We start from the raw sequence: 23,447 nt of genomic DNA, 5'->3' as shown, positions 1-23,447 counted from the left end.
TCAGTGGAATGGTTCTGTGTTTTATTACCCTCATGACTTGTTAATGGTACTGCACCGATTACATTCTGAGCTTACCATGCACTTAAAATGCAAATCACATGAAACACTGCATTTTGTTAATGGCACTCTACAGTAACTTCTGGACTTTGGTTTTTCACACGTTAATGATATCTTTGCTACTATCGCACCCAGATAGGATCAGGCTGAGAGCCTGTAACATGTGGGTTTTTATTACTGTCACTCTAGATGCTATTATTCAGCTTCTGCAGGGCGTTAAACAGACTTTAAATAGCTGTACAGTTCACATCCTAGAAGAAATTAACATCTGTTCAAGCTGAGTGTTAGGAAAGCAGAGCACCTCCTTGTGGGCCTGAAGCTCTCCCTTGCCTCTCCATTAAAATAAGGCCTTCCATCCTTTCTGTACTGATAATATGCATCATCAATGCTAAGAAGCTGTGAAACCATCAAACACCAGGCCTGATTTTATTCCTGTTCTCCTCATCTGTGTATCAATTCAGCAAACCATTAGAGAAGTCATGTGATAAACTGAGTATGCAACAGGTCATTTATACCAGTTCTTGCCTCCTCCAAATCTAATTCAATTTACTTAACCTTTTTGCCAGCGTTAGTCTCAGACCAGGTTCCCTCAAGAGGTTGTTTGCAAATCCAACAATTTTAGGTATACACAATCAGACGTATTGTCATGTGTTTTGACATCAATGGACATAGGTACACAAATGTGAGGATGGTGGTAATGGGAAGTAGAGAATGATATGGGGAAAAATTTTGTCCGTGTCCCCGCTAGTTCAGTCCCCGTCCCTGTCCCATCTCCACAAGCTCGGAACCCGTCCACGCCCCATCCCCGCAAACCATCTGATCCCATCCGCACAAGCCTCAAATAGTTATGATCTTATACTGAATTTATTTTATTAAAGTATAAAAAGAAACAATATTCTGTACAATTGTCATTTTATAAATCACAAATAATAGCGTAAGGATCAACAAAACCCCAGTCTCCCCTCCACTATCGAGAAAACTGAAGTCAAATTACTACAGAATGCTACATAGAAAAATCAAGCTAACAGAGTCTCACACATGGCAGGAATAGTGTTAGGGGAGTGCAACTAGGGCAATTACCCCCTGGTCAGAGAAAGCCCTAAGCCAGCTGAAAGCTAAAGAAGCATAGCCTGGGTTCTGCAGTAATGTCTAACACCAGCTTTAACAGGATACATACTTGTATTTCAAATCTGATATATTCTAATCACAAAAAAGAATACTTTTTTTTTCTACCTTTTGTTGTCTGGTCATTTTATTCTTCACATCACATTAGTCTCAGGCTCTCGTTTCTGTTTCTGTCTGTCTACTCTTAACTCACTTGTCAGTGTCTCCTGCCATTTGCCATTTCTTCTTTCTCCATGCTCACCATTCATCTTCCAACTCTGTGTATATTTTTCCCCATGTTCAGCAAGCATCTCCCTTCTCTGTCTCCCCTTTTTAGTATTTCCTCTATGCCCATCTCCTTGCCTTCATCATCAACACTATTCTGCATCCCTAAACCCTCCATGCCCAGTGTCAATCCTCTGTGTCCCCATGCCTCCCTCTTTCAAGTCCAACATCTCTCTTCTGCGTTCCTCTTCTCCCTCATGTCTAGCCATCTTCTGTATCCATATACCTTCCTATGTCTAGCCTTGCCCACTGACAGTATCCATATACCAACCCATAAAACATTCCCCTTTGTGTCTCTGTTCCTATGCTCCCATCCATGACCCCATCTCCCCTCTTTTCTCGTTTTGTATCCAATATCTCCCTGTATCCAATATCTCCCCTCTCTTACTCCCTTACACAAATGTGCCTCTCACACTTTCTCTGTTCTCCCTACCTCCCTCTGATATGTTCTATATTTCACTCACTCTTCCTTCATCTCCTTGATTCAGCTTTTCTCTTTCCCTTTCCTTCTCTCTCTTCCTCCCTGCAGGTCCTGCACTTCTCTCCCTTTCCTCTAATAGGTCCAACAACTCTACCCCTTCCCTTCAGTGCCCAGGTGTGGGTTTGGTACCTCTCCCTTCCCTCCAGCTCTGCTCCACCCACCACATGGGCCCAGTACCTGTTTCCCTTCCCCCAGACAAGATCCAGCAACTGTCTCCCTTCCCTTCAGCTCTAGCCGATCCAGAAGCCCAAGCAACCCCCTTCACGTGATCGCAGGTACAGCAGTAGACCCCCTTCATGAATCCAGCAGTCTCCCTCCCTATCGCAGGTCTAACAGCCCCCCACCCTCGCATCCTCCCTCCCTCGATCTCGATTGCCAGCAGCAAAAAAACAAATAAACCTGCAACTCTCTTGGGTCAACCCCTCTGAGGTTCCCGGGGTGGGCCTACCAGCCTAGAAGCTTCCTACATGCAGGGCTGCTCCGGAAACTTCTTGCCACTAAGTCCCTCTTTCCATTCGTGCCTCTCAGGGTAGGCCTACCAGCCTAGAAGCTTCCTGCATGCAGGGTTGCTCCGGAAACTTCTTGCCACCAAGTCCCTCCTTCTATTCGCGCCTCCTCGGGCCTACCAGCCTAGAAGTTTCCAGAGCAGCCCTGTTTGTGCAGGAAGCTTTTATGCTGGTAGGACCGCCCCAGGAGACACGAAGGGGCTGACCCAGGAGAGTCGCAGGTTTGTGTGTTTTGCTGACGGTGATTGAGAGCGAGGGGAGGGAGGGTGTGAGTGTGTGTGGGGGGGGGCTGTTGGACCTGCGAAAGGGGGTGCTGCTGCTGCAACTGTGATCGTGTGGAATGGGGATGGGGGGGCTGCTGACTGGGAGGGGTAGGAAGGGAGGCAACTCGCGGCAGATTCTTTACTGCCGGGACAAGCCCTTCACCGCTCTACAGGGTGGTGAATGGCCTTGTCCCCATACCCACGACAACCAGTCAACTTTTCCCCCTGTTCCTGCGGCTTACCCGCAGCTACCCACGGTCCCCGTGTCTCTAATGGGAAGTCTGCAAACAGGCCTGGTTTTCACCTCTGCAGATTATTGCCTCTTAGATGAAGATTCATTGAGGCCAGCTTTTAAAATGGTGCAGATGCTCAACTTAGGTGCATAGTAACATGTGTGCTGCTATTAGAATGTGTTATTTTACCACTAACTTGTGCTATTTTGGAACAGGCTCCTGGAGTGGAGATGTAGCTTAATGGCTAGTGTAGTGGGACAAGATGCCTTCTCATGTAGGGTTGCCAAAATTGTTCATGGCAAAAAGAGGACACGTGGCCCCGCCCCATTCCACCCCAGCCCCATCCCAACACAAACCTCGCCTCTTCTTCCCCGAGTCCGGGCTGCATCTGGAGGACCTCTAAGTGTGCACAGATACGATGTGATGACTTCATTGTGTTGCATCCGCACATGCTTGGTGGCTCTCCAGATGTGGCCCTGAGCTCGGGGCCTTACAAAACCCGGACAAACTGCTGGGTTTTAGAAATCCATCTGGGCACCCAGACAGTCCTCGAAAAAAAGAGGGCATGTCTGGGTTTTCCCAGACATCTGGTAATCTTATCCTCAGCAAGTCACTTAACCCTCTATTGCCCCAGGTACCAAAAACTTAGATTGTAAGCCCATTAGGGGCAGAGAAAGTATCAGCCTATAATGAATATAAACCACTTTGGTTGTAACACAGAAAGTCAGTACAATTCTCCCTCTGTATTCGCGAATTCCGTATCTACGGATTCGCTTATTCGCGGTTTTAAACAAAAAAAAAAATCACTTTCATTTTTTGGGCTATTTTAACCCTTGTAAGCCCCTCCTTAAGCCTTACCTGGTGGTCTAGCGGGTTTTCTGGGCAGGAGAGATCTTCCCACACTCCTGCCCCATGCAGATCGCTCACAGGAAATGGCTTGAGAGACTACGGGAGCTCAAGGTAGCCATTTCCTGTGAGCGATCTGCACGGGGTAGGAGTGTGGGAAGATTGCTCCTGCTTGAAAACCCACTAGTTCAACAAGCTCTTCTCAATATCTTAATTGCTTTAACTATTCAAATGATTCTGCACAACTGGAAATCCGCAGATTTGCTTAATGTCGTTTTCTGGTGGAACACAGTTCTCATGATTCATTCCTATGAACTAAAAGCTGCTGAATTTACAAACCGATTGCAGCGTGTTTCCAAGATTTGGGATCCTATTCGCCACTACTCTCCTTAACCGTTGTCTTTCCTCTAATTTCTTTTGATCTTGTTCTGTCCAACTTTCTCTCTCCTTTTCTTCTCTATCCACTATTCTAGGTTGGCATGGGATGTCCACCCCGTATCCCTCATTCATTATCCCTTGTTCATTACTCAACACTATTCACTCATTCCTGCTTCATTATGGTCCATCTTTTCCATCTTCTATTTGATCTACCTCTCTCTCCTCTCCTTTTTCTTAACCTCCCTCTTTTCTCTCTTTCTCCTCTCCAGGTTCTACAATGGGTTCTTTTGAGCCTCCAGGTTTTCTGGTGTTTTTTTCTTTTTTACAACGAAACTTATTATCACCATACCATATGTATTCTGTATTATGCATTCTTCTGATATCTGGTTGGTTCGGCTGAACCTCTTTGCTTACTTGTTTATTATTCTTGTGTTTTTTTTCTTTTTGTATTCCTGCTTTTGGTTACTTAAAATTCAATAAATATATTTGAAATCTTAAAAAATAAAAAATAAAAAAAAGAAAACCCACTAGACCACCAGGTAAGGCTTAAGGGGGTGGCTTTCAGGGCTTAAAATAGCCGGAGGAAGCAGGGGTTAGGGGCAGAACCGGCCCAAATATTATTCGCGTTTTTTTCATATTCACGGGCCAGCTCTGCCCCGAACCCCGCGAATACGGAGGGGGTAGTGTATATCAAATCCCATTACCCATTTTATGCAAAGTTACTAATAACTGGGGTTAACAGTAGCCCATTTTGATAATTCCTCCCGCCCCCGCCCTTGATATAGTACTTGATAACTGATAAAAGTTACAATAAATATTCAGCTGCAACCTTGCCTGCTAATTTGTGATTAAGAATTCACCTACATCTGGCTAAAATGCAACTGGCTAGATTTAGGACCAATATTTCTGCACTCACACATCTTACCTAACCCGCCACAGGGATTTCCCACATTTTCAGAGAAGCTAAATAGTTCAGGGCAGCTAAACTTTCAAGTGTCAGATTTGGCCACATACAGTAAGTGCAGGAATGGGCACGCTAACCCACTCTGAAAATACTAGCTTAGTATTTCTGTCATTTATTAAAAAAAATAAAGATAAAATCATACCTTTTTACATTTATTTCTGAGAGTGTATCCTCTGTACCAACCTGTCAGGGTACAACAGAAAACATATAAGGCATCATAGAACAGGCAAAAATACATGCTACCAACCTCTCACAAACATGTGTTTATATGTACACTCACACGCCCAGGAACCCAACACTTTTCTTTACTTTCTTTCAGGCCAACATGAAAACATTTACAAAAAAGAGTGTTCTTTAATCCACAGCTAATAAATTAGTTTGTAATAGTAGGGGGGGGCATGATAACCAGGTCACAGCCTTATATTGGTTCTGGGACACCCTTAAATATTTTTGGTTTGAGGTCATCAAAGCTTAAAACCCATGGCTATTAAAACAGATCACGCAATATCAAAAAAACTGGGGAGAAATCACTAGTATTTTGCTAGAGGTAGTAACAAATTTATCCCCCCCCCAAAAAAAACCCTTGGTGTAAACACCTTCAGTAGAAAAAACACTTGTATCTCAGTTCTCTCAAAATAGTTACACGTTGCAATAACTACACATTATTTTTAAAAATGGTGTAATATGTGCTGAGAATCCCAGACAGTGATTTAGAACTTTTTTCTACCATCTCAGGCAGATGGTATAATCATTGCACGTGTAAAACTTTCTTTTTTATGTGTAAAATTTTTTTTCCCCTTTTTAGTCTTTCATTTTAATCATAAAAAATTGATAACTTGATGAATCAAGGATCCCGACAGTCTGAATCAGAGATACACATAAAAAAACCAAAATGAGACTGCAGAACAGGTACAAGGTGCAGGAATTTATTTAATAAAAAGTCATAAAAACATATGTATGACATCAATAAAAATAATAAAATTGACATTAATTATATCCAAAGGCTGGTTCTAGTTGTAAAGCGAACTGGACCCATAAGAGATACACATAACATTAATATACAACAGAGACTGGAGTTTTTGATCATAACATACACTGGGCTAAGCTGCAGATGTAATAATAATAGTAATTTTTGAGAACAGAGTGTCTTAATGGTTAGAGCTGGACAGCTGTCAAATTCCAGGAGGCAGCTTTTAGGCCAGTCCTGCATTTCTGCAAACCTAATCCTGGTGCTTTATGGGACCTGTAGCACTGATTTCAGTGGGTAGAAGCAGGTATTATAAATAGTATACTGAGGAGCAGATTTTCAAAAGCATACCGTTTGAGTAGGGCTGGTTGTGTAGCCAGTCTAGCATGCGAGTTAGTTTAACCTCCAATGCAGAAAAGAATTCTCAGCTGCTTTTACAGGCCACGGCAGCAGCCACTGAAAATCCTATGCCAATGCATTACAAGGAGCTGATTAGTATTAAAATGAGCATTCCATGTAATGCACAGCAACGAATGCCTACCTTTTAGCATGCAAACTTTTCCAGCAGGTTGGAGCTGTGGATAGCATCAAAGTAGGAACATTTTACCTAAATTTTAAACAGTTGCTTGAACTTTAAAGTCGGTAGCCATGTGTGTGTTTTATTTGTACATGTGTGTCCCATGCTTTACAACTACGCCTAAAGGTTGTGCCTAATACCATTGTGAAATACACACACACACACAAAAAAGACTCCCAAACTCACTGTAGCAAAACTGAAGGTTTTTGCTTTTGCTGTAACTTGTTCGGGGCTCCAGCGATCGCAACTCTGCGCTCAACTGGGCCTGGCGCACAAAAGCTGTGCCTACTGCTCAGCTCTTGTACGCAGATGCTAGGCATGTTCCTAGCCCTTTTATCGCTGATTCTCAACTCAAACAGCGTTCATATAATTTGCATGCCGTTGGCGTTGAGCATCACCTGCTAAAACTAAATCGCTCTGCAAACCGGTGTTTTGCACTGGCTTGTGGTGCTCTGTGCATTGGTCCCTGAAATGGTTCACAAACAAGACTGGCCAAAATAACTCCCTTCTGGAACTGGATAATTTTGGCAATTCTTCAGAAATGGGCTGAGAACAAAATAATAAAAAAAAAAAAAAAGAAATGGGCTGAGAACCAGGAAAGATGGGCAAGTCATTTTCACCCTCCGTTGCTTTTATAGAACGAGTGAGATTTGAGGTATAAACATACAAAGTTTTACATGTGATAACCCCCCCCCCCCAAACACACACACACACAAATGTAAAAAACAAAAAAAGATATATTTACCATATATACTTGAATATAAGCCGAGATTTTGGGGCAATAGAAGCATCCAAAAATGGGGATCTCTGTTTATATTTAAGTCTCCCCTTAGTTACCAGTATTTATTACTCTCTACTCCCCCTCCCCCCCAAGGTACTGTGATATGCTTGCAGTTCCTCCCTCCATTGGCAGTCACTGATAAGCAAAGCTATATGCTAGGCCAGTGCAGGGTCTAGATCAGTGGTTCCCAACCCTGTCCTGGAGGACCCCCAGGCTAGTCGGGTTTTCAGGATAGCCCTAATGAATATGCATGAGAGAGATCTGCATATAATGGAAGTCCCAGGCATGCAAATTTGCTCCATGCATATTCATTAGGGCTACCCTGAAAACCCGACTGGCCTGGGATTCCTCCAGGACAGGGTTGGGAACCACTGGTCTAGACCCTGCACTGGCCTTGCATATAGCTTGCTTATCAGCAACTGCCAAGGGAGGGAAGAGCTGTGAGCACACCCATTAACCAGGGTGGGGAAGAAGGAGTAAGAAATAGAACAGAAGAAAGCCAACATTACTTCAGAGACCCCTAGTATTCAACCTGTCTGTAAAATGCAACTAAGAACATAAGAATAGCTTTACTGGGTCAGATCAATGGTCCTTCAAGCCCAGTAGCCTGTTCTCACGGTGGCCAATCCAGCTCACTGGCCAAAATCCAAGGAGTAGCAATATTCCAGCATCTCAAAGAATAGCAAGATTCTGGAACCCCAATGAGGGCAACATTCCAGAGTTGAGCTTGTGATGTCACAATGCCTCATTCCACAGTGCCTCTAAGCCAGGGGTTGGGAACTCCGGTCCTTGAGAGCCGTATTCCAGTCGGATTTTCAAGATTCCCCCAATGAATATGCATGAGATCTATTTGCATGCACTGCTTTCAATGCATATTCATATGGGGAAATCCTGAAAACCCGACTGGAATACGGCTCTCGAGGACCGGAGTTCCCTACCCCTGCTCTAAGCCAACCTCATCAGTGATGTTACAATGGCTTGATTGTCCTTACTTGGCACACATAAGAGCTTAAGAACAGCCATCAAGCCCAGTAGTCTGTTCTCACGGTGGCCAATCTAGGTCCCCAGTACCTGGCCATAACCCAAGGAGTAGCAACATTCCATGCTACGATCCAGGACAAACAGTGGCTTGCCCTGTGTCTTTCTCAATAACAGACTATGGACTTTTCCTCCAGGAAATTGTCCAAACTTTTCTTAAAACTGAAGTAAAAGCTGCTTTGTTTACCTCATTGGAATAACTACGAGATGGCATTGTATCTTCCAAAACAGACAATATTTGTTTATTGTTAGTATAAAAACTATAAGTATTACAGCAGCAGAGACATATCAGAAAAATATACTGTCAGTTCAGAATATGCAATGGAGAGAAGAATTTGCACCCATATGCTTAGCTGGGGGCTAGCAGTTCCCCGTAGCATAAGTAAGTGAATCTCTCTGGCTTTACCTAGAATACACGTGTTTTTTATACAGAGCAATTCTTCCTTTGTTCCAAAAAAGTCCATCCCCGAATTCTGGTTATGTAATTCCCTATTGGTACATAAAATAATGTATAGCTAACTCCTCCTCCTCTCAGTCCACGCCTCTCTCACCTCCACCCCCCCCTCCCAGTATGGGGGGGGCCTTGCAGAAACAGAGAACTCTTGGTGAACTTTCTTTTTCTAGCGCTGGGAGCTGTAGATGCTAATTAGTGGTTTTACAATTCTGTGCATCTTCGGGATAGTGTCCTTGTATGCTGAAAGTTGGCAAAGGTGACCTTTCAACAATCCAGCTGCTTGATTCCCATAGCTTGGTTCAGAGACAGGGAGCAAATGTTTTGGTACCAAGTTCTTTCATCTCGCTACACCCACATGAGCAGGGATCCTTGCTCATTATAAAAGTTTTGTGGCTTTCCAGGGTGCCTGGCATATGAAGTCATACAGCACTGATAACAGTTCAGCAGAACCTTGGAGAAATATCCTCCCAGCAGGGAATGGAGACAAAAACGTTAGCATTGCAAAGGCTGCAGGTGTTTACAGACAGCAAGGTACAGGCTGGGCCTGGCTAAGGGAAAATATAGGTCTGTAGTGTCCAGCATACACAAGTGAGGCCAGTATGTCCAGTTGAATCATCTGTATGTCCAGGTTATCCATGTCAAAACCAACTACGCTATCTGTTCTTACTTCTGCTTGTACTTCACACAACCATAAGACTATAAAAATGAGGTCTTTTCTTGGATCGTTACAGATGTATTTTTTAAAAAGAAAAGAACGTTTCATGGCCATACAGCAAGGGCGTTACAGAAAGTTTATGGATGCTTGGGAGCCATTGGCTAAATTTTGTAAGGAAGAATAATTGATTTTATTGTATAGACTTCTAAACATGCACATCCAGGGTGGGTTGGGGGTTGGTGGGGGAAGGGAGTTGCATTGGAACTTGATTCAGGGTATATATGGATAGTTTCTTGTGGGTTTTATTTTATTTAAGTATTGGATGAGAGGATGGGGAAAAATTTAATTGTATATTAATGTCTGAAAGTTTATTGTGCTTGTCTTGTGATATTTTATATATTTAATTACTTGTTGCACAATTGTAGTTTGAAAATCTAATAAAGATATTAAAAAAAAAAAAAAAAGAAAAGAACCTTTGCAGTAAAAGGATATGTTTGAGCTATCAGCAGATGAAAAACAGGTCTCCTATGTACCTCTGACCATCACAAATGACATTGTCACAGACTTCTCTTTTGCATATCTTCACAGCAGCTGTCACAGATTCCTCTTTTGCACAAGCAAGGGTGCAGAGTGCACTTCCTAGTCTTAATATGGGAGAGGTAACTTCCTTATAATTTTCAAGTATTTGTTATGGTGCAAAGATAGTAATAAATCTCATTTCCTTATCAATTATACTACTTCTACAACTACTATTTTTATAGCGCTACCAGATGCAGGTAGCGCTGTACATTACACACGTAAGAGATAGCCCCTGCTCAAAAGACCTTACAGTCTAATTATGACAGACACACAGGACAAAGGGTGAATCAATATTAGAGAATAACAGGGAGACAAATTGTTTCCCGTCCCCGCGGGAACTCATTTTCCCACCCTGTCCCCTTGAGTTCTCTTCCTGTCCCTGCCCCATCCCTGCAAGCTCCATCTTCATCTACACAAGCCTCAAACACTTTAAAAATTTAAGTGTTCGAGGCTTGTGCGGTTAAGGCAGAGCTTACAAGAATGGGGCAGGGACAAATCAATATATGCTGCTCATGAAGGGAAATATAAAGGGTAAAGAGGTAGAGAGAGAAGGGACTACAGAGGAAATGAGAAACAAATATAGTAGCTTCGAAAAAGTGGGCTTTGAGCCTGGATTTGAATACTACCAGAGATGGAGCCTGGCGTACTGATTCAGGCAGGTTGTTCCAGGCATACGGTGCGGCAAAGCAGAAGGGGCAGAGTTGTTAGTAGAGTAGAAGGGTACAGACAAAAAAGACTTACCTGAAGCAGGTGGGGTGTGTGTAGGAAGAAATGCCTGTCGTTGGGGGAAGTTCCTATAAACTTGAATATTAAACCCTTCCCACCCCCTCCGGTTTATATTCAAGTTAACAGTTTGGCCCTCTTTTTGGTGGGGAACTGTTTTCTCAGTTCATACTCGAGTATATATGGCAGCTTCTGAAAGGATATGGTCAGAGTGCAAGCAGTATTTGGATAGTTTTGTAAGGACTTTGCTTAGGCAACTTAACAGTTAGCTGAGGAAATGCCACAGGCTGAAAAATGTCCCTTTACTTTGAATGTACACAAATACATTAGTACAGTACACCCCCGATATTCACGGGGGTTCCATTCCAGGAATCTTGAAAACCGCGAATACGGTTTTTCATGGGGGAGACTGGAGAGGGCAGCAGGAGAGAGCAGCCAGAGCGCCGGTGAGTGCAGGAAATCACTCGCTGTATGCTCCGACCGCCTCTTCCTGCACTAAGTCGGGCCTTACCAATGAGGAGCTGTGTGTCAAATATCTCCACTGACAGTGGTTTTCAAGTGATGAAGGCATCAAGGAAGCTGTGACGCCCTGGTCTGAAGGTCAAACAAAAGAATTCTTTTCAAAGAGGTTAAAGTAGAAGTATATAGCGCTATTAGCGGACTAAATTGAAAAATTAAACAAAATTTTTTTGAAAACTCTTTTCTTTCCTACTGACGTAGATAAATTATTGAACACCCCTCGTATCATGATGCAAAGTTCTTACACTTGCTGCCCTCTCTTTATTTTTTATAAGATTCTTGATATACCACCTCGTGGTCTTCTGTATGTTACACACATGAATGGGAGAGTTGCCCATGTTTCACTATTATGAATGCTCCCTTTGCTTTTACGAGCATGCAGCCTTCCAAAATAGTGCTTAGGTATCCTGCTAGCATTTACTCGCACAAGTACAGGATAAAGGGATAGGACTTGATATACCGCTTTTTCAGTGTGGTTTACACAATCAAAGTGGATTACATGGGGCAATGAAGTGTTAAGTGACTTGTCCAGAGTTTACAAGGAGCTGCAGTGGGAATCAAACTCATAACCTCACGGTTCAGAGGCAGCTGTTGTGACCACTAGTGCCCATTTAATTGTGAAAGTGCTAGTGTTCTACAAATGTATGCATGCATGTAAAGGAAAACATCTTTTTATGGAACTGCCCTTTCAGTGCTTCATCTGTTTCTAACTTTTCCTGTTCTTGTACAAAAAGCACTGGAACAGAACAGGACAAAGTTTAAAAACAGCAGCTAGAGTTCATTGACCTTTTATTTTCCTTGTCTACCAACATTCCTTCAGAAAGTAACCTGTAATTTATCTGCAAGCTTTTAATCTACTTAAAATGATAAAACAAAGAGAGCTGCATGCAGGAAAAGAAAAAGGTGAGTATGTGAGTGTGAATGTGTGTTTTAGTTATTACAGTAAGCAATTCCAAAAAACATCTTCTGTGTGCATGGTTGTCAGATTTCAAGTCCTGTACTATATATTCATCCTCAACATAAAATGAACAGGTTTAGGGGGATAACCATTACCTGCTTGGTGAACGAGACCGAGGGATTGTTTCCTGCCCTTTGGGGACGCTGTGCCTTCACTGAATTTGTCTGCTGGTGACTTTTAGAGCCGACTTCCATGCAGGCACCTGCGGGGATGCCGGGACCGCGTCATCGGGGTCCTTTCCCTTTCCTTTAAGAGACGCTGTGGCTGCAGTGCGGCCGCAGGGCGTGGCCAAAGGGGCATGCCCTAAGGGGCACGCCAAGCCCCTTGGGAGCCCCTTTAGAGCCACGTGGAGCTGCGTGGAGTGACTGAAAAAATTAGGTACTTTATTGCTTATTCTTTATATTTTTTTTCAGATTTGAATATTTCTTATATAATGGGAAAGAGGAAAGTGAAACTTAAGAGTTCTACTCTAATCTTAATGGGCCCGATTGACCGCCATTTGACACCAGCTAATGTTAATCCTATGATGGCTTATCCCGCTCAACATCTGGGGCATCTCTCAGCCCCTTGGATAGAACTCCTCCTCTCCCTCCAGTAACTTCTTCTGAGGCCAACCCATTGGGTAGGCCTATTGAGTCTCTGGTCAACTCTCAGCAAGGTGTGGCATTAGCTCTGAATTTTGGAGCAATGCCTAAGGCCATCTCCTTTCAAGAGGAGGCCTTAACCATGCATGAGACTCAAGAGACTCCTCAAGAAATTTCCCTTAAAGATCTTTGGTTGGTTAATACTCGTGTAGAGGGATTGTTAAAGTCAGTAGCTATTCAAAATTAACATTTTTCACAGGAAGTGATTCAAAAGCTGGAAAATAATGATGCTAATGTAAAAATTTTAGATAGACGTATTACAGCAATTGATTCACAGATATTGTCTTTACAAACATCCCATTTAGTGCATTCTAAATTTGAAATGTTTGAAAACCTTTTGAGAGTTAAAAATTTGCATTTAGTTAACTTTCCAAGGACTCATTTATTATTACCTGAAATTCTTCTTAGAAAATATTTTAAGGAAATCCTTGGTCTGGCTAACGCAGATTTATTGCCTATATCGATATGTTACTATGTTCCACACACACAAAAAAATTACTTCTGAACAAGGGATAGAAGAACTTGTCCCCACAGAATTTGATCTTACATGTTTTTTAGAAGATTCGCAAGATATTATCTTGACTAGAGCTACCTTATTAGTAAAATGTTTAAATGAATCTGATAAAACACTGATCTTGAAAACCTATTTTCAAAATAAAAATAAAAAATTCTGTGGGGACAATGTTTTGGTTTTTCCGGATGTTGCTAAGACAACACAGTTTAAAAGAAAGGCGTTTCTAACATTAAAATCCCGTGTCTTGGCAATTGAAGCATCCTTCTATTTAAAATTCCCTTGTAAATGTTTATTAAGGTATCAAGATAAAGATTATATTTTCTGGGATCCTCTACAATTAGAGCAGTTTTTACTGCTTCAAGAACTCACAAGTCGTTATAAATTGAATATGATAGCTACTGTCTACAGGAGTTAATTTAAATGAGACCAGGATGAATGAGAATTTCGATCTTTTGCAAATAATATTTACTTGAAGTACATTACTAGAAATTTTCTTATTATGTTTGTAAATTTTTCTGTTTAAAATAAGTAATCTCCCTTAATGTGGGCTTGATGGAAATTGTTGGTTGCTTTAATATTACTACAGTATTAGTTTATTTCTTTTCTTTTTTCTGTATATAATTCTATTCTTGTACTTTTGTGTACTGTATAATTTTGAAAATTACAATTAAAATAAAATGAACAGGTTTAGAGTAACATTATATTGGGCCTTAAACAAACTTTGAAAGAATTATACAAAAGAGGTCTGGAATGTTGGAGACAAAATAATTTTGAAAATATAATGGAATAGGATCAAATTTAGTTTAGGGAAAAACAAGTGAAAAGACATTTATACTAGGATTACCAGACTTCCGCGAAAACCCAGACATGTCCAGGCTCCAGATGGACTTTCCAAAACCCAGCATTTGTCCAAGTTTAGGAAAGCCCCGATGAGCTCCGGCCACATCTGGAGGGCCTCTGAGCATGCACGGATGACATCACTTGCATCTGCGCATGCTCCAGGCCCTTCAGATGTGGCTGGAGCTTGTCCAGAAGAAGAGAAGAGGCTTTGTGGGGGCGGGGCTGGGGACGGAACTGGGCAAGGCTGCGGGTGGAATGGGGTGGGGTCATGTGTCTGGGGTTTCCCAGAGAAAATATGATAACCTTAATTTATGCTCCTAACATTGAGATGAATGCTTTTGAAAATTTACTCAAAATTTCACTAAACTCTGTTCTAAGCATTTACACAGTGGTCAAGAATGTAATTTTTTTTTTTTATCAGAAGGCGTCAAACTTGACAGACCTTACTGGAACTTTTGCACTGCTTCCTCTTTGAAATGATCTGTTTGTTCCAGATTTTACTCAAGTGCTAGAGAGATTTGCAGATGATAGACTTTTAGCCATTTCTGATTTTTTTAATTTAATCCCAATATTATGTAATGTGGCACTTCCTCTGTAGGAAACCTGTACTTCAGGAACCAACAAGCATGAGGAAGGGGTGTGTAACTACACCAGCTGGCAAAAAGCTCCCTGCCAAAATTTAAGTCACTCGGCAGCTCGGCAGCTCATGCACCCAAATCATTCAAGAGGGATTAGATTTCTAAATGCCTAGAATTAGGACACTGAAATTTCCTTTCAAAGCCAGAAAATCTAACATCTGAAGATCATTTATTTAGCAAGATTACACAACTGGAGCAGAGCTATATTTTCAAAGCAAACTTGCATTTTGTTCTTTTTTGAGTAATTTGCTTAGCTCTTCATTTTTAGTTCCCCCCACTCTCCAGTTAAAACAGATTAGCACTTGTTGAGAAAAAAAGAGACACAGTAAATTCCTTTGCTAATCCTGGTAACTCGAGCTTTGACCAGTCTGCAGACTGCATTCGGTCCTCAGGCATAAAATGAGTCCCAGAAGCCAAGAAGAAGCCAACAAGGCATCTGTGAATTCAGTCATGACCATCATCCAAACTGCCTTTCAGCTGACTGCTTTTCAGCAAGCTTGATATTGAATGCCGGCCAATGTCTGCACGCGTTTCAGAAACCACACACATCAAAGCAGAAAAAAAAAGAGTCTAGCAAGGCAACCCACTTTAGCTTAAAAGAACACAGTTCTTCCTGTAAATGGTATAGCGCTGAGACTCACTGAAAAGTAATAGGGGAAATGGGATTCCCAAGTTCTCCCTTGTTTGTGATATCTTTTTATTAAGCCAACAGAAAAAGCTGATGTAATGCCTGAGTTTTTAAGATCACATGGGTCCTCCATCAGACATGATAACCTCATACCAGGAAGCGACAGCAGAGATGATCTTCAGCAGGATTCTTAATGAAATGCATATGTGGCCAGCTTCCCTCAAATCACTATCCTCTTCATTCCATAATCTTGTGTGTATAATTTTAAACTTAGTTGCAAAATTTCATGCATAGGTTGTAGATAACGTAACCATTTATTTTTTTCATCAAAAGGGGTCATCTATTAATTGTCAGTCCCGCCCCCAATCACGCCTTAGCCCTGCCCCCAATTTCTTCCATTCATTTTTCATGTACACATAATATCTTATTAATTCATAATGGTAACCATAAAATTTTAAAAAACTACAAAGCACACTATACGCAGAGAAAATGTTAATTATCATTTATATTTGGAGGGTTTCAAAGATGTCAAGGCAGATGACTTTAAAATATGCAATGTCACCTCAGTAACTATAGAAAAATAGACAAATATAGTGCAAAATATAGACAGCAGATATAAATTCTCAAAACTGACACATTTTGATCACTAAATTGAAAATAAAATCATTTTTCCTACCTTTGCTGTCTGGTGATTTCATGAGTCTGGTTGGGTTTCCTTCTGAATGTGTATCCTTTCTTTCATTTTTTTTCTTTCTGCACTCAGGCCCAACAATTGTCCCTTTCTATTCCCTCTCTCCTTCCTTCTATGTCCTTAGTGCCCCCAATGCCTCCTTCCTATGTCCATAGTGCCCCCAGTGCCTCCTTTCCATGTCCTTAGTGCCCCTTCCTATGTCCTTAGTGCCTCCAGTGCCTCCTTTCCATGTTCTTAGTGCCCCCAGTGCCTCCTTCCCATGTCCTTAGTGCCCCTTCCTATGTCCTTAGTGCCCCCAGTGCCTCCTTCCCATGTCCTTAGTGCCCCTTCCTATGTCCTTAGTGCCTCCAGTGCCTCCTTTCCTTGTCCTTAGTGCCCCCAGTGCCTCCTTCCCATGTCCTTAGTGCCCCTTCCTATGTCCTTAGTGCCTCCAGTGCCTCCTTTCCATGTCCTTAGTGCCCCCAGTGCCTCCTTCCCATGTCCTTAGTGCCCCTTCCTATGTCCTTAGTGCCCCGTGCCTCCATCCTATGTCCTTAGTGCCCCAGTGCCTCCTTCCCATGTCCTTAGTGTCCCTTCCTATGTCCTTAGTGCCCTCAGTGCCTTCTTCCTATGTACTTAGTGCCCCCAGTGCCTTCTTCCTATGTCCCCCTCACTGCCTTCCAGACTTTGTCCCACCCCCACCTCCAAATCCAGCCTGCCTGCCTGCCTACCTACCTCCCTGCCGCGCCAAAGCCAGCCAGCTTGCCTGCCTACCTCCTTCCCTCCCTGCCATGGAAAAAAAAAAAGCCTCCCTCCAGGCCCGATTTAACCCCCACCCCAACCCCGGTCTGCTGCTGCTCTGCTTACCTCCCTGCTGCTAATCGCGCCCAGAAGCCTTCTTTCCGATGTCAATTCTGACATCAGAGAGGACATTCAGGGCCAGCCAATCACTGCCTGGCTAGCCCAGAATGTCCTCTCTGACATCAGAATTGACATCAGGAAGAAGGCTTCTGGACGCAATTAGCAGCAGGGAGGTAAGCAGAGCAGCAGCAGCGGCGGACGGGGGGGGGGGGTTAAATCGGGCATATAGAGAGGCTTTTGGGGTTTTTTTGTGCAGCAGGGAGGGACAGGAAGTGATTGCCTGTTCCGTTGTCCCCGCGCACAGCTTCGGGACACTGTCCCTGAAAATGGAATATTTTGGCATCCCGAAGCTGTGTGTGGGGACAATGGGACAGGAGATTAAAAAACGGGACGGTCCCGTCATATGGTCACCTTAGTTATAGAATGCCTAAAGCAACAAGTGCAGCTTGACAAATTAGCTGCCAACTGGTACTAAGACCAATTACTGGTATTAATTGGTACTAATTTGAAGTTATACATTGGTGTTCTACAACCTTAGTGTGCAAATTCTATATTGTGTAACTTCAAGGGGGTGTGGGTTTGGGAGAAGAATGGGCAGGTCAGAGGCATGACCAGAACTTAGGCACTGAGGTTGTGGAATATCGAAAGTTAGACGCGCAGCTGTAACATTTAGGCCAGTGGTCTTCATTAATTTTTTAAGGTGGGGTCACTTTGGATCCAAGTGAGCTGAAGGTGAGTCACCAAATATCTTCCCATGAGAGGCCTTGACAGTGCTGATTAATGTTTGTCAATGACATCCACTCCACTAGCCTGCCTTCAAACATTTTATAGTGTGTATGTTTATTAAAATTTGATATCCCACAATTTACAACAGATCAATGCGGTTTACAAAACACAATTCAATTACAAACAATAAAAGAACATCAACAGAAAAGACCTCCTCAAGAAAGTGTGCATTTTCAATATGGTCTCTTCGTGTATTCTTCAAAGCATCTGGCTATTCCTCCCATCCACTTCCCCCTCTCTTCCGTGAATTTGGATAGAAAGGGAGAGTATCAGAAAAAAAAGCCTGAATGATGACAAGATCTGACCCAGGCCTAGATGCACAAAAGTCATTAATTGTCCAATGATCATCACTAAGCCAGTTTGACTGTTTAGCAACTGATCGCATTTGTCGACCCAACGCCTAAAACGGCCCACCGCGTGTTTTAACGTACGATCGCTCATTCTCCGATCTGGGCAAGCAAATGGGTCATTAATAATAAAATTCCATGCAAACTAGCCCACAGACTGATGCTCTAACATCCTACAAGAAAAAGCGATCGCTCCTACCGACCAGAAACCCCAACAGGTCAGCAGGTTTAAAAAAAAAAAAAAATAGCACAGATATTGTGTGTGTGTCCCATTAAAAGAAAAATGCTCCCCCCTCCCACTGATGACGGCTCTCCCCGATTACCCAGCACCAGGAACCCCCGCTTCGCGTCAACGAAAATCATCAGGGGGGATGCCCACTCCCTCCTGCCAGGTGAACTCACCCCCCCCCCCGCAGCAACAAAAATGGCAGGAGGGGTGCCCAATTATTCCTGCCAACAGATGACCCCTTGCACCCCCCCCTTTCCCCCATCCCTCCTGCCACTGGATGCTCCCCCGAACACCTGTACCTTGTGAGAAGTTGAGAGCAGGAGAGAAGCTCAGTCCCTCCTGCTCCGAGGCCCACCAGTTCAAAAAGGCAGGCATTCCCCTTCCCGGTGCATCATGTGATGCACAGGGAGGGGCCTAAGGCTCTGATTGGCTCAGATACCTTAGGTCCCTCCTTTTGTATTTTCCGTTTAGCACCGGCACTACAGCAGTAAACTTAGGCCACCCAAGATCTGTTCTGGAACACTCCCTTTGATCTGTCCCGCCCATGCAAAAAAGTAAGAATAATGGGAACACCCAGGATCTGCCTGTGCCTCTACCAGCTGACTGCCCCCTTTGCAGTTACACAAAAGAACACTTAGGCACCCAATTACAGAATAGTGCATAACTATATTTTCAGGCCTACATGCTACTTCACTTTTGTTTTGGTGCTTAACTGCTATTATCTGCTGTTTTCACATCTAAAGTTATGTTTATATTTATTTAAGATTTGATATACCGCTCCCGTATTTTATTGACCTAGCGGTTTACAAAGTATCAAACTAAAATGAAATTAGGTACTTGAAAAAAACTACCCTATCTGTCCCAAAGGCTCACAATCTAGCTAAAGTACCTGATCAACTAAAAATATGTAATAACAACATATAATACATGTCCAAGATCAACAATCAAAGAAACAGAAAATAGAAATAATGAAAGAAGATAAAAAATAAAATAAAACAAATTTAAGAGATAGAAAAGTCTCTGAAGCGGCCTGATAGCAAACAGTCATATTTTAGTACAGGTCTTAATACTACCGTATTTTCTCGCATATAACGCGCGCGCTATACGTGGTTTTTACAAACCGCGCATACCCTTGCGCGTTATACGCGTGAGCACGTTGTACAAAATTTTTTTTACATAGTTTCCCCCCCCCCACGACGCCCGATTCATCACCCGGAAGGAGCGCTCACACTCCCACCCCGAAGGACCGCTCGCACCCCCACCCGAAGGACCGCTCGCACCCCCACAGCCTCCCCCCCTCCCCCATGGAGAAACTGTCTACCTTGTTTCCGGATGCCAGCCCAGCTGCTTCCTCTGCCGGCGGTCCTGCCCCTTCTCAGAGCCCTGTGCTGCGCTGCTTCCTCTTCAGGCAGTCCCGCTCTTTCTCTGATGTCAGAGAAAGGGCGGGACCGCCGGAAGAAAAAGCAGCGCAGCAGGGCTCAGAGAAGGGGCGGGACCGCCGGCAGAGGAAACAGCTGGGCTCGCTGGCATCCGAAAACAAGGTAGACAGCTTCTCCATGGGGGAGGGGGGTGAGGCTGTGGGGGTGCGAGCGGTTCTTCAGGTGGGGGTGCAAGCGGTCCTTCGGGGTGGGAGTGCGAGCGCTCCTTCGGGGTGGGGGTGCGAGCGGTCCTTCAGGGTGGGGGTGCGGGTGCGTGCGAGCGGTCCTTCGGGGTGGGGGTGCGAGCGGTCCTGTGGGGGGGTGAATCGGGGGGGGGGGGGGCATCAGGCTTTCAGGGTAGGGACAGGACTTCAAGGAGGAAAGGAGAGTCGGGGCGGGCGAAAACAGAGTCGGGGTCTCCAGAGGAGAGTCGGGGCGGGCGAAAGGAGAGTCGGGCAGTATGTGCGGTATACGGGTGTGCGCGGTATATAAAAATTTATGTACATAAATATGTGTTTTTTGCGCGCTATACCCGTGTGCGCGTTTTACACGGGTGCGCGTTATCTATGTGAAAATACGGTACTCCAGGCACAGCACACTTCACAGATCTGCCACTGGCAGAGCTTGAGAGCATCAAAGAAATTAACATTTCTACAACATATCTACTAAAACTGTTTTATGAAATAAATAAATCCCAACTGTAAAATGAATACTTCTGCTCAGTCTTCACCCGAGAGGCGCCGGGGCTCGGCCCTCAGCTACAGACAAGGGTTGACTCAGTTGACCCATTTAGTAATTTTGAGTTTACGCCCAGCAGTGTCTACGGTGAGCTATCAAAGCTCAAGGTTAACAAGGCAATGGGACCTGACAACCTACACCCCAGGATGCTCAGGGAACTGAGTGATGTCTTGGCGGAACCACTGTCCGCACTCTTCAACCTCTCCCTTAGTACAAGCAGCATCCCGTTGGAATGGAAGACGGCTAACGTCATTCCACTCCACAAGAAGGGCGCTAAGATAGAGGCAGCAAACTACAGACCAATGAATCTCACATCAATAGTGAGCAAATTAATGGAAACTCTAATCAAACGCCAATTGGATACGATCCTGAATGAGGAGAATCTACGGGATCTCCGTCAACATGGATTTACTAAGGGGAGATCCTGCCAATCCAACCTGATCAGCTACTTTGACTGGGTGACAGGGAAGCTGGATGTTGGGGAGTCCCTGGACATCGTATACCTGGACTTTAGCAAAGCATTCGATAGCGTACCACACCGCAGGTTGCTAAGCAAGATGAGTTTTATAGGATTGGGCGACACATTGACAAAATGGGTTGGGAACTGGCTTGGAGGTAGGCTTCAAAGGGTAGTGGTGAACAGCACCCCCTCCGAAATGGCGGAGGTGATCAGTAGAGTGCCCCAGGGATCGGTCTTGGGCCCGATCCTATTCAATATCTTTATAAGAGACTTGGCAGAAGGGCTCCGTGGTAAAATAACATTATTCGCCGATGACGCCAAACTAAGCAATGTAGTGGGCAAAAGCACAACGGACAAAAATTCAATGCCCGACAACATGATGCACGACCTACTGGAGTGCTGGTCTAGGACCTGGCAACTCAGCTTCAATGCCAAAAAATGCACAGTTATGCACCTGGGCAGCCAAAATCCATGCAAGACTTATACCCTTAATGGCGAGATCCTAACAAGAACGGTAGCTGAGCGAGACTTAGGAGTGATTGTCAGTGAGGACATGAAGGCTGCCAATCAAGTAGAGCAAGCTTCATCCAAGGCAAGACAAATCATAGGTTGCATACGCAGGAGTTTCGTCAGATGTAAGTCTGAGGTCATTATGCCACTGTATAGATCCATGGTAAGGTCCCACCTGGAATACTGTGTGCAATTCTGGAGGCCGCATTATCGCAAGGATGTGCTGAGACCGGAGTCGGTCCAGAGAATGGTCATCCGGATGGTCTCGGGACTTAAGGATCTCCCGTACGAAGAACGGCTAGATAAACTACAGCTATACTTGCTCGAGGAGCGCAGAGAGAGGGGAGACATGATCGAGACGTTCAAGTATCTCACGGGCCGCATTGAGGCAGAGGAAGATATCTTATTTTTGAAGGGTCCCACGGCAACAAGGGGGCATCCGTGGAAAATCAGGGGCGGGAAACTGCGCGGTGACACCAGGAAATTCTTTTTCACTGAAAGGGTGGTTGATCGATGGAATAATCTTCCACTTCAGGTGATTGAGGCCAGCAGCGTGCCTGGTTTTAAGGACAATTGGGATCGACACGTGGGATCTATTCACAGGGTAATGGTAGGGGAGGGTCATTAGGTGGGCAGACTGGATGGGCCGTGGCCCTTATCTGCCGTCTATTTCTATGTTTCTAAATCAACACGAATCAGTGCAAATTAATACAAATTAAGGCAGATTGTGGTCTCCATTCCATTATTCAATTCGGGAGAGCCATTTGAAAAAAATGTGCTTTTAGATGTCTTAAAATTCTGAAATGTTTTTTCCTTCCTTAACGCTACTGGTAAATTGTTCCACAATATTGGAACCAAGTAGAAAAATGCACCATTTCTGGTTGAGGCAAGTTAGGCAACTAATTGGCACTAAGTGCATTATACTGAATTACCCCAATTCTATTTTGGAACTGCCCCTTTGGTAAGCAGTCATGTACCATGAGTGATCCCACCACCAGGTTAAGATGATTTTCCTTTGAGCTAGAGGCTATATCCAGGTTATTCTTGATATAAACCATCTTGGATACATTTCTTCAAAAAGATAGTAAATAAATCCTAATAAATAAATAGAAGTGTATGTAAAAAGATGATACTTCTCTTTCTCTTGTTTCTTTACATTTTTTCATCTGGCTCATTCTTGGGTATCTGGTCAGCTCTCTCGTCTTTTAAAACCAACATTAAACTGAAGCATGAAAGTATAATAAAGGATTGCAGTATTTGAGTAAAGTGATTTAAGGAGAGTCAGAGAGGTTTTGTTAGTAGAAGAATCCACCAGAAGGGTTCCTCTAGGATCTCAGCCTCTATCCTACCATTAGACTACATATAATTTCTGTATGAATTACCATGATCTTTGATGAATGGAATTTGATAGTAATCAAACAGAGGTGTTTTACCCCCATGGAGAGGATATTATGTTCAGTCTGGAGAATATGACACAAAAAACAGAGTTGGAAATAAATCAAGAAATTGTCTATAACAGTGGTTCCCCATACTGTCCTGGAGGACCACCAGGCCAATCGGGTTTTCAGGCTAGCCCTAATGAATAAGCATGGAGCACATTTGCAAGCCTGTCACTTCCATTATATGCAAATCTCTCTCATGCATATTCATTAGGGCTAGCCTGAAACCCCAATTGGCCTGGTGGTCCTCCAGGACAGGGTTGGGAACCACTGGTCTAAAACAAATGCTGTATGAGCCATGTAAGAATGCCCATTTTTTCAATAGAGTTTTTGCTGGATGTTTGAAATTTTGACAAT

General features: G+C 43.6%; 1 protein-coding gene across 4 annotated transcripts in view; it reads right to left on the bottom strand.

The window, feature by feature from the left end:
* The window catches only part of DOCK5 (dedicator of cytokinesis 5), a 271,412-nt gene that overhangs the window by 181,200 nt on the left and 66,765 nt on the right, over positions 1 to 23,447 (bottom strand). For all 4 annotated transcript variants that reach the window (XR_004539947.1, XM_033950084.1, XM_033950083.1 and 1 more), the window contains exon 3: positions 5,260 to 5,300. Coding sequence is in view for 3 of the 4 variants with exons in the window: in XM_033950084.1 (XP_033805975.1) it covers positions 5,260 to 5,300 (41 nt within the window). In the remaining variant the exon portion in view is untranslated. The remainder of the gene's footprint in view (positions 1 to 5,259; positions 5,301 to 23,447) is intronic.

Source organism: Geotrypetes seraphini, chromosome 6, assembly GCF_902459505.1.
Source record: "Geotrypetes seraphini chromosome 6, aGeoSer1.1, whole genome shotgun sequence".
NCBI lineage: Eukaryota > Metazoa > Chordata > Amphibia > Gymnophiona > Dermophiidae > Geotrypetes > Geotrypetes seraphini.
The sequence above is the reverse complement of the archived record's forward strand: the minus strand, read 5'-3'. Positions and strand labels throughout refer to the sequence as shown.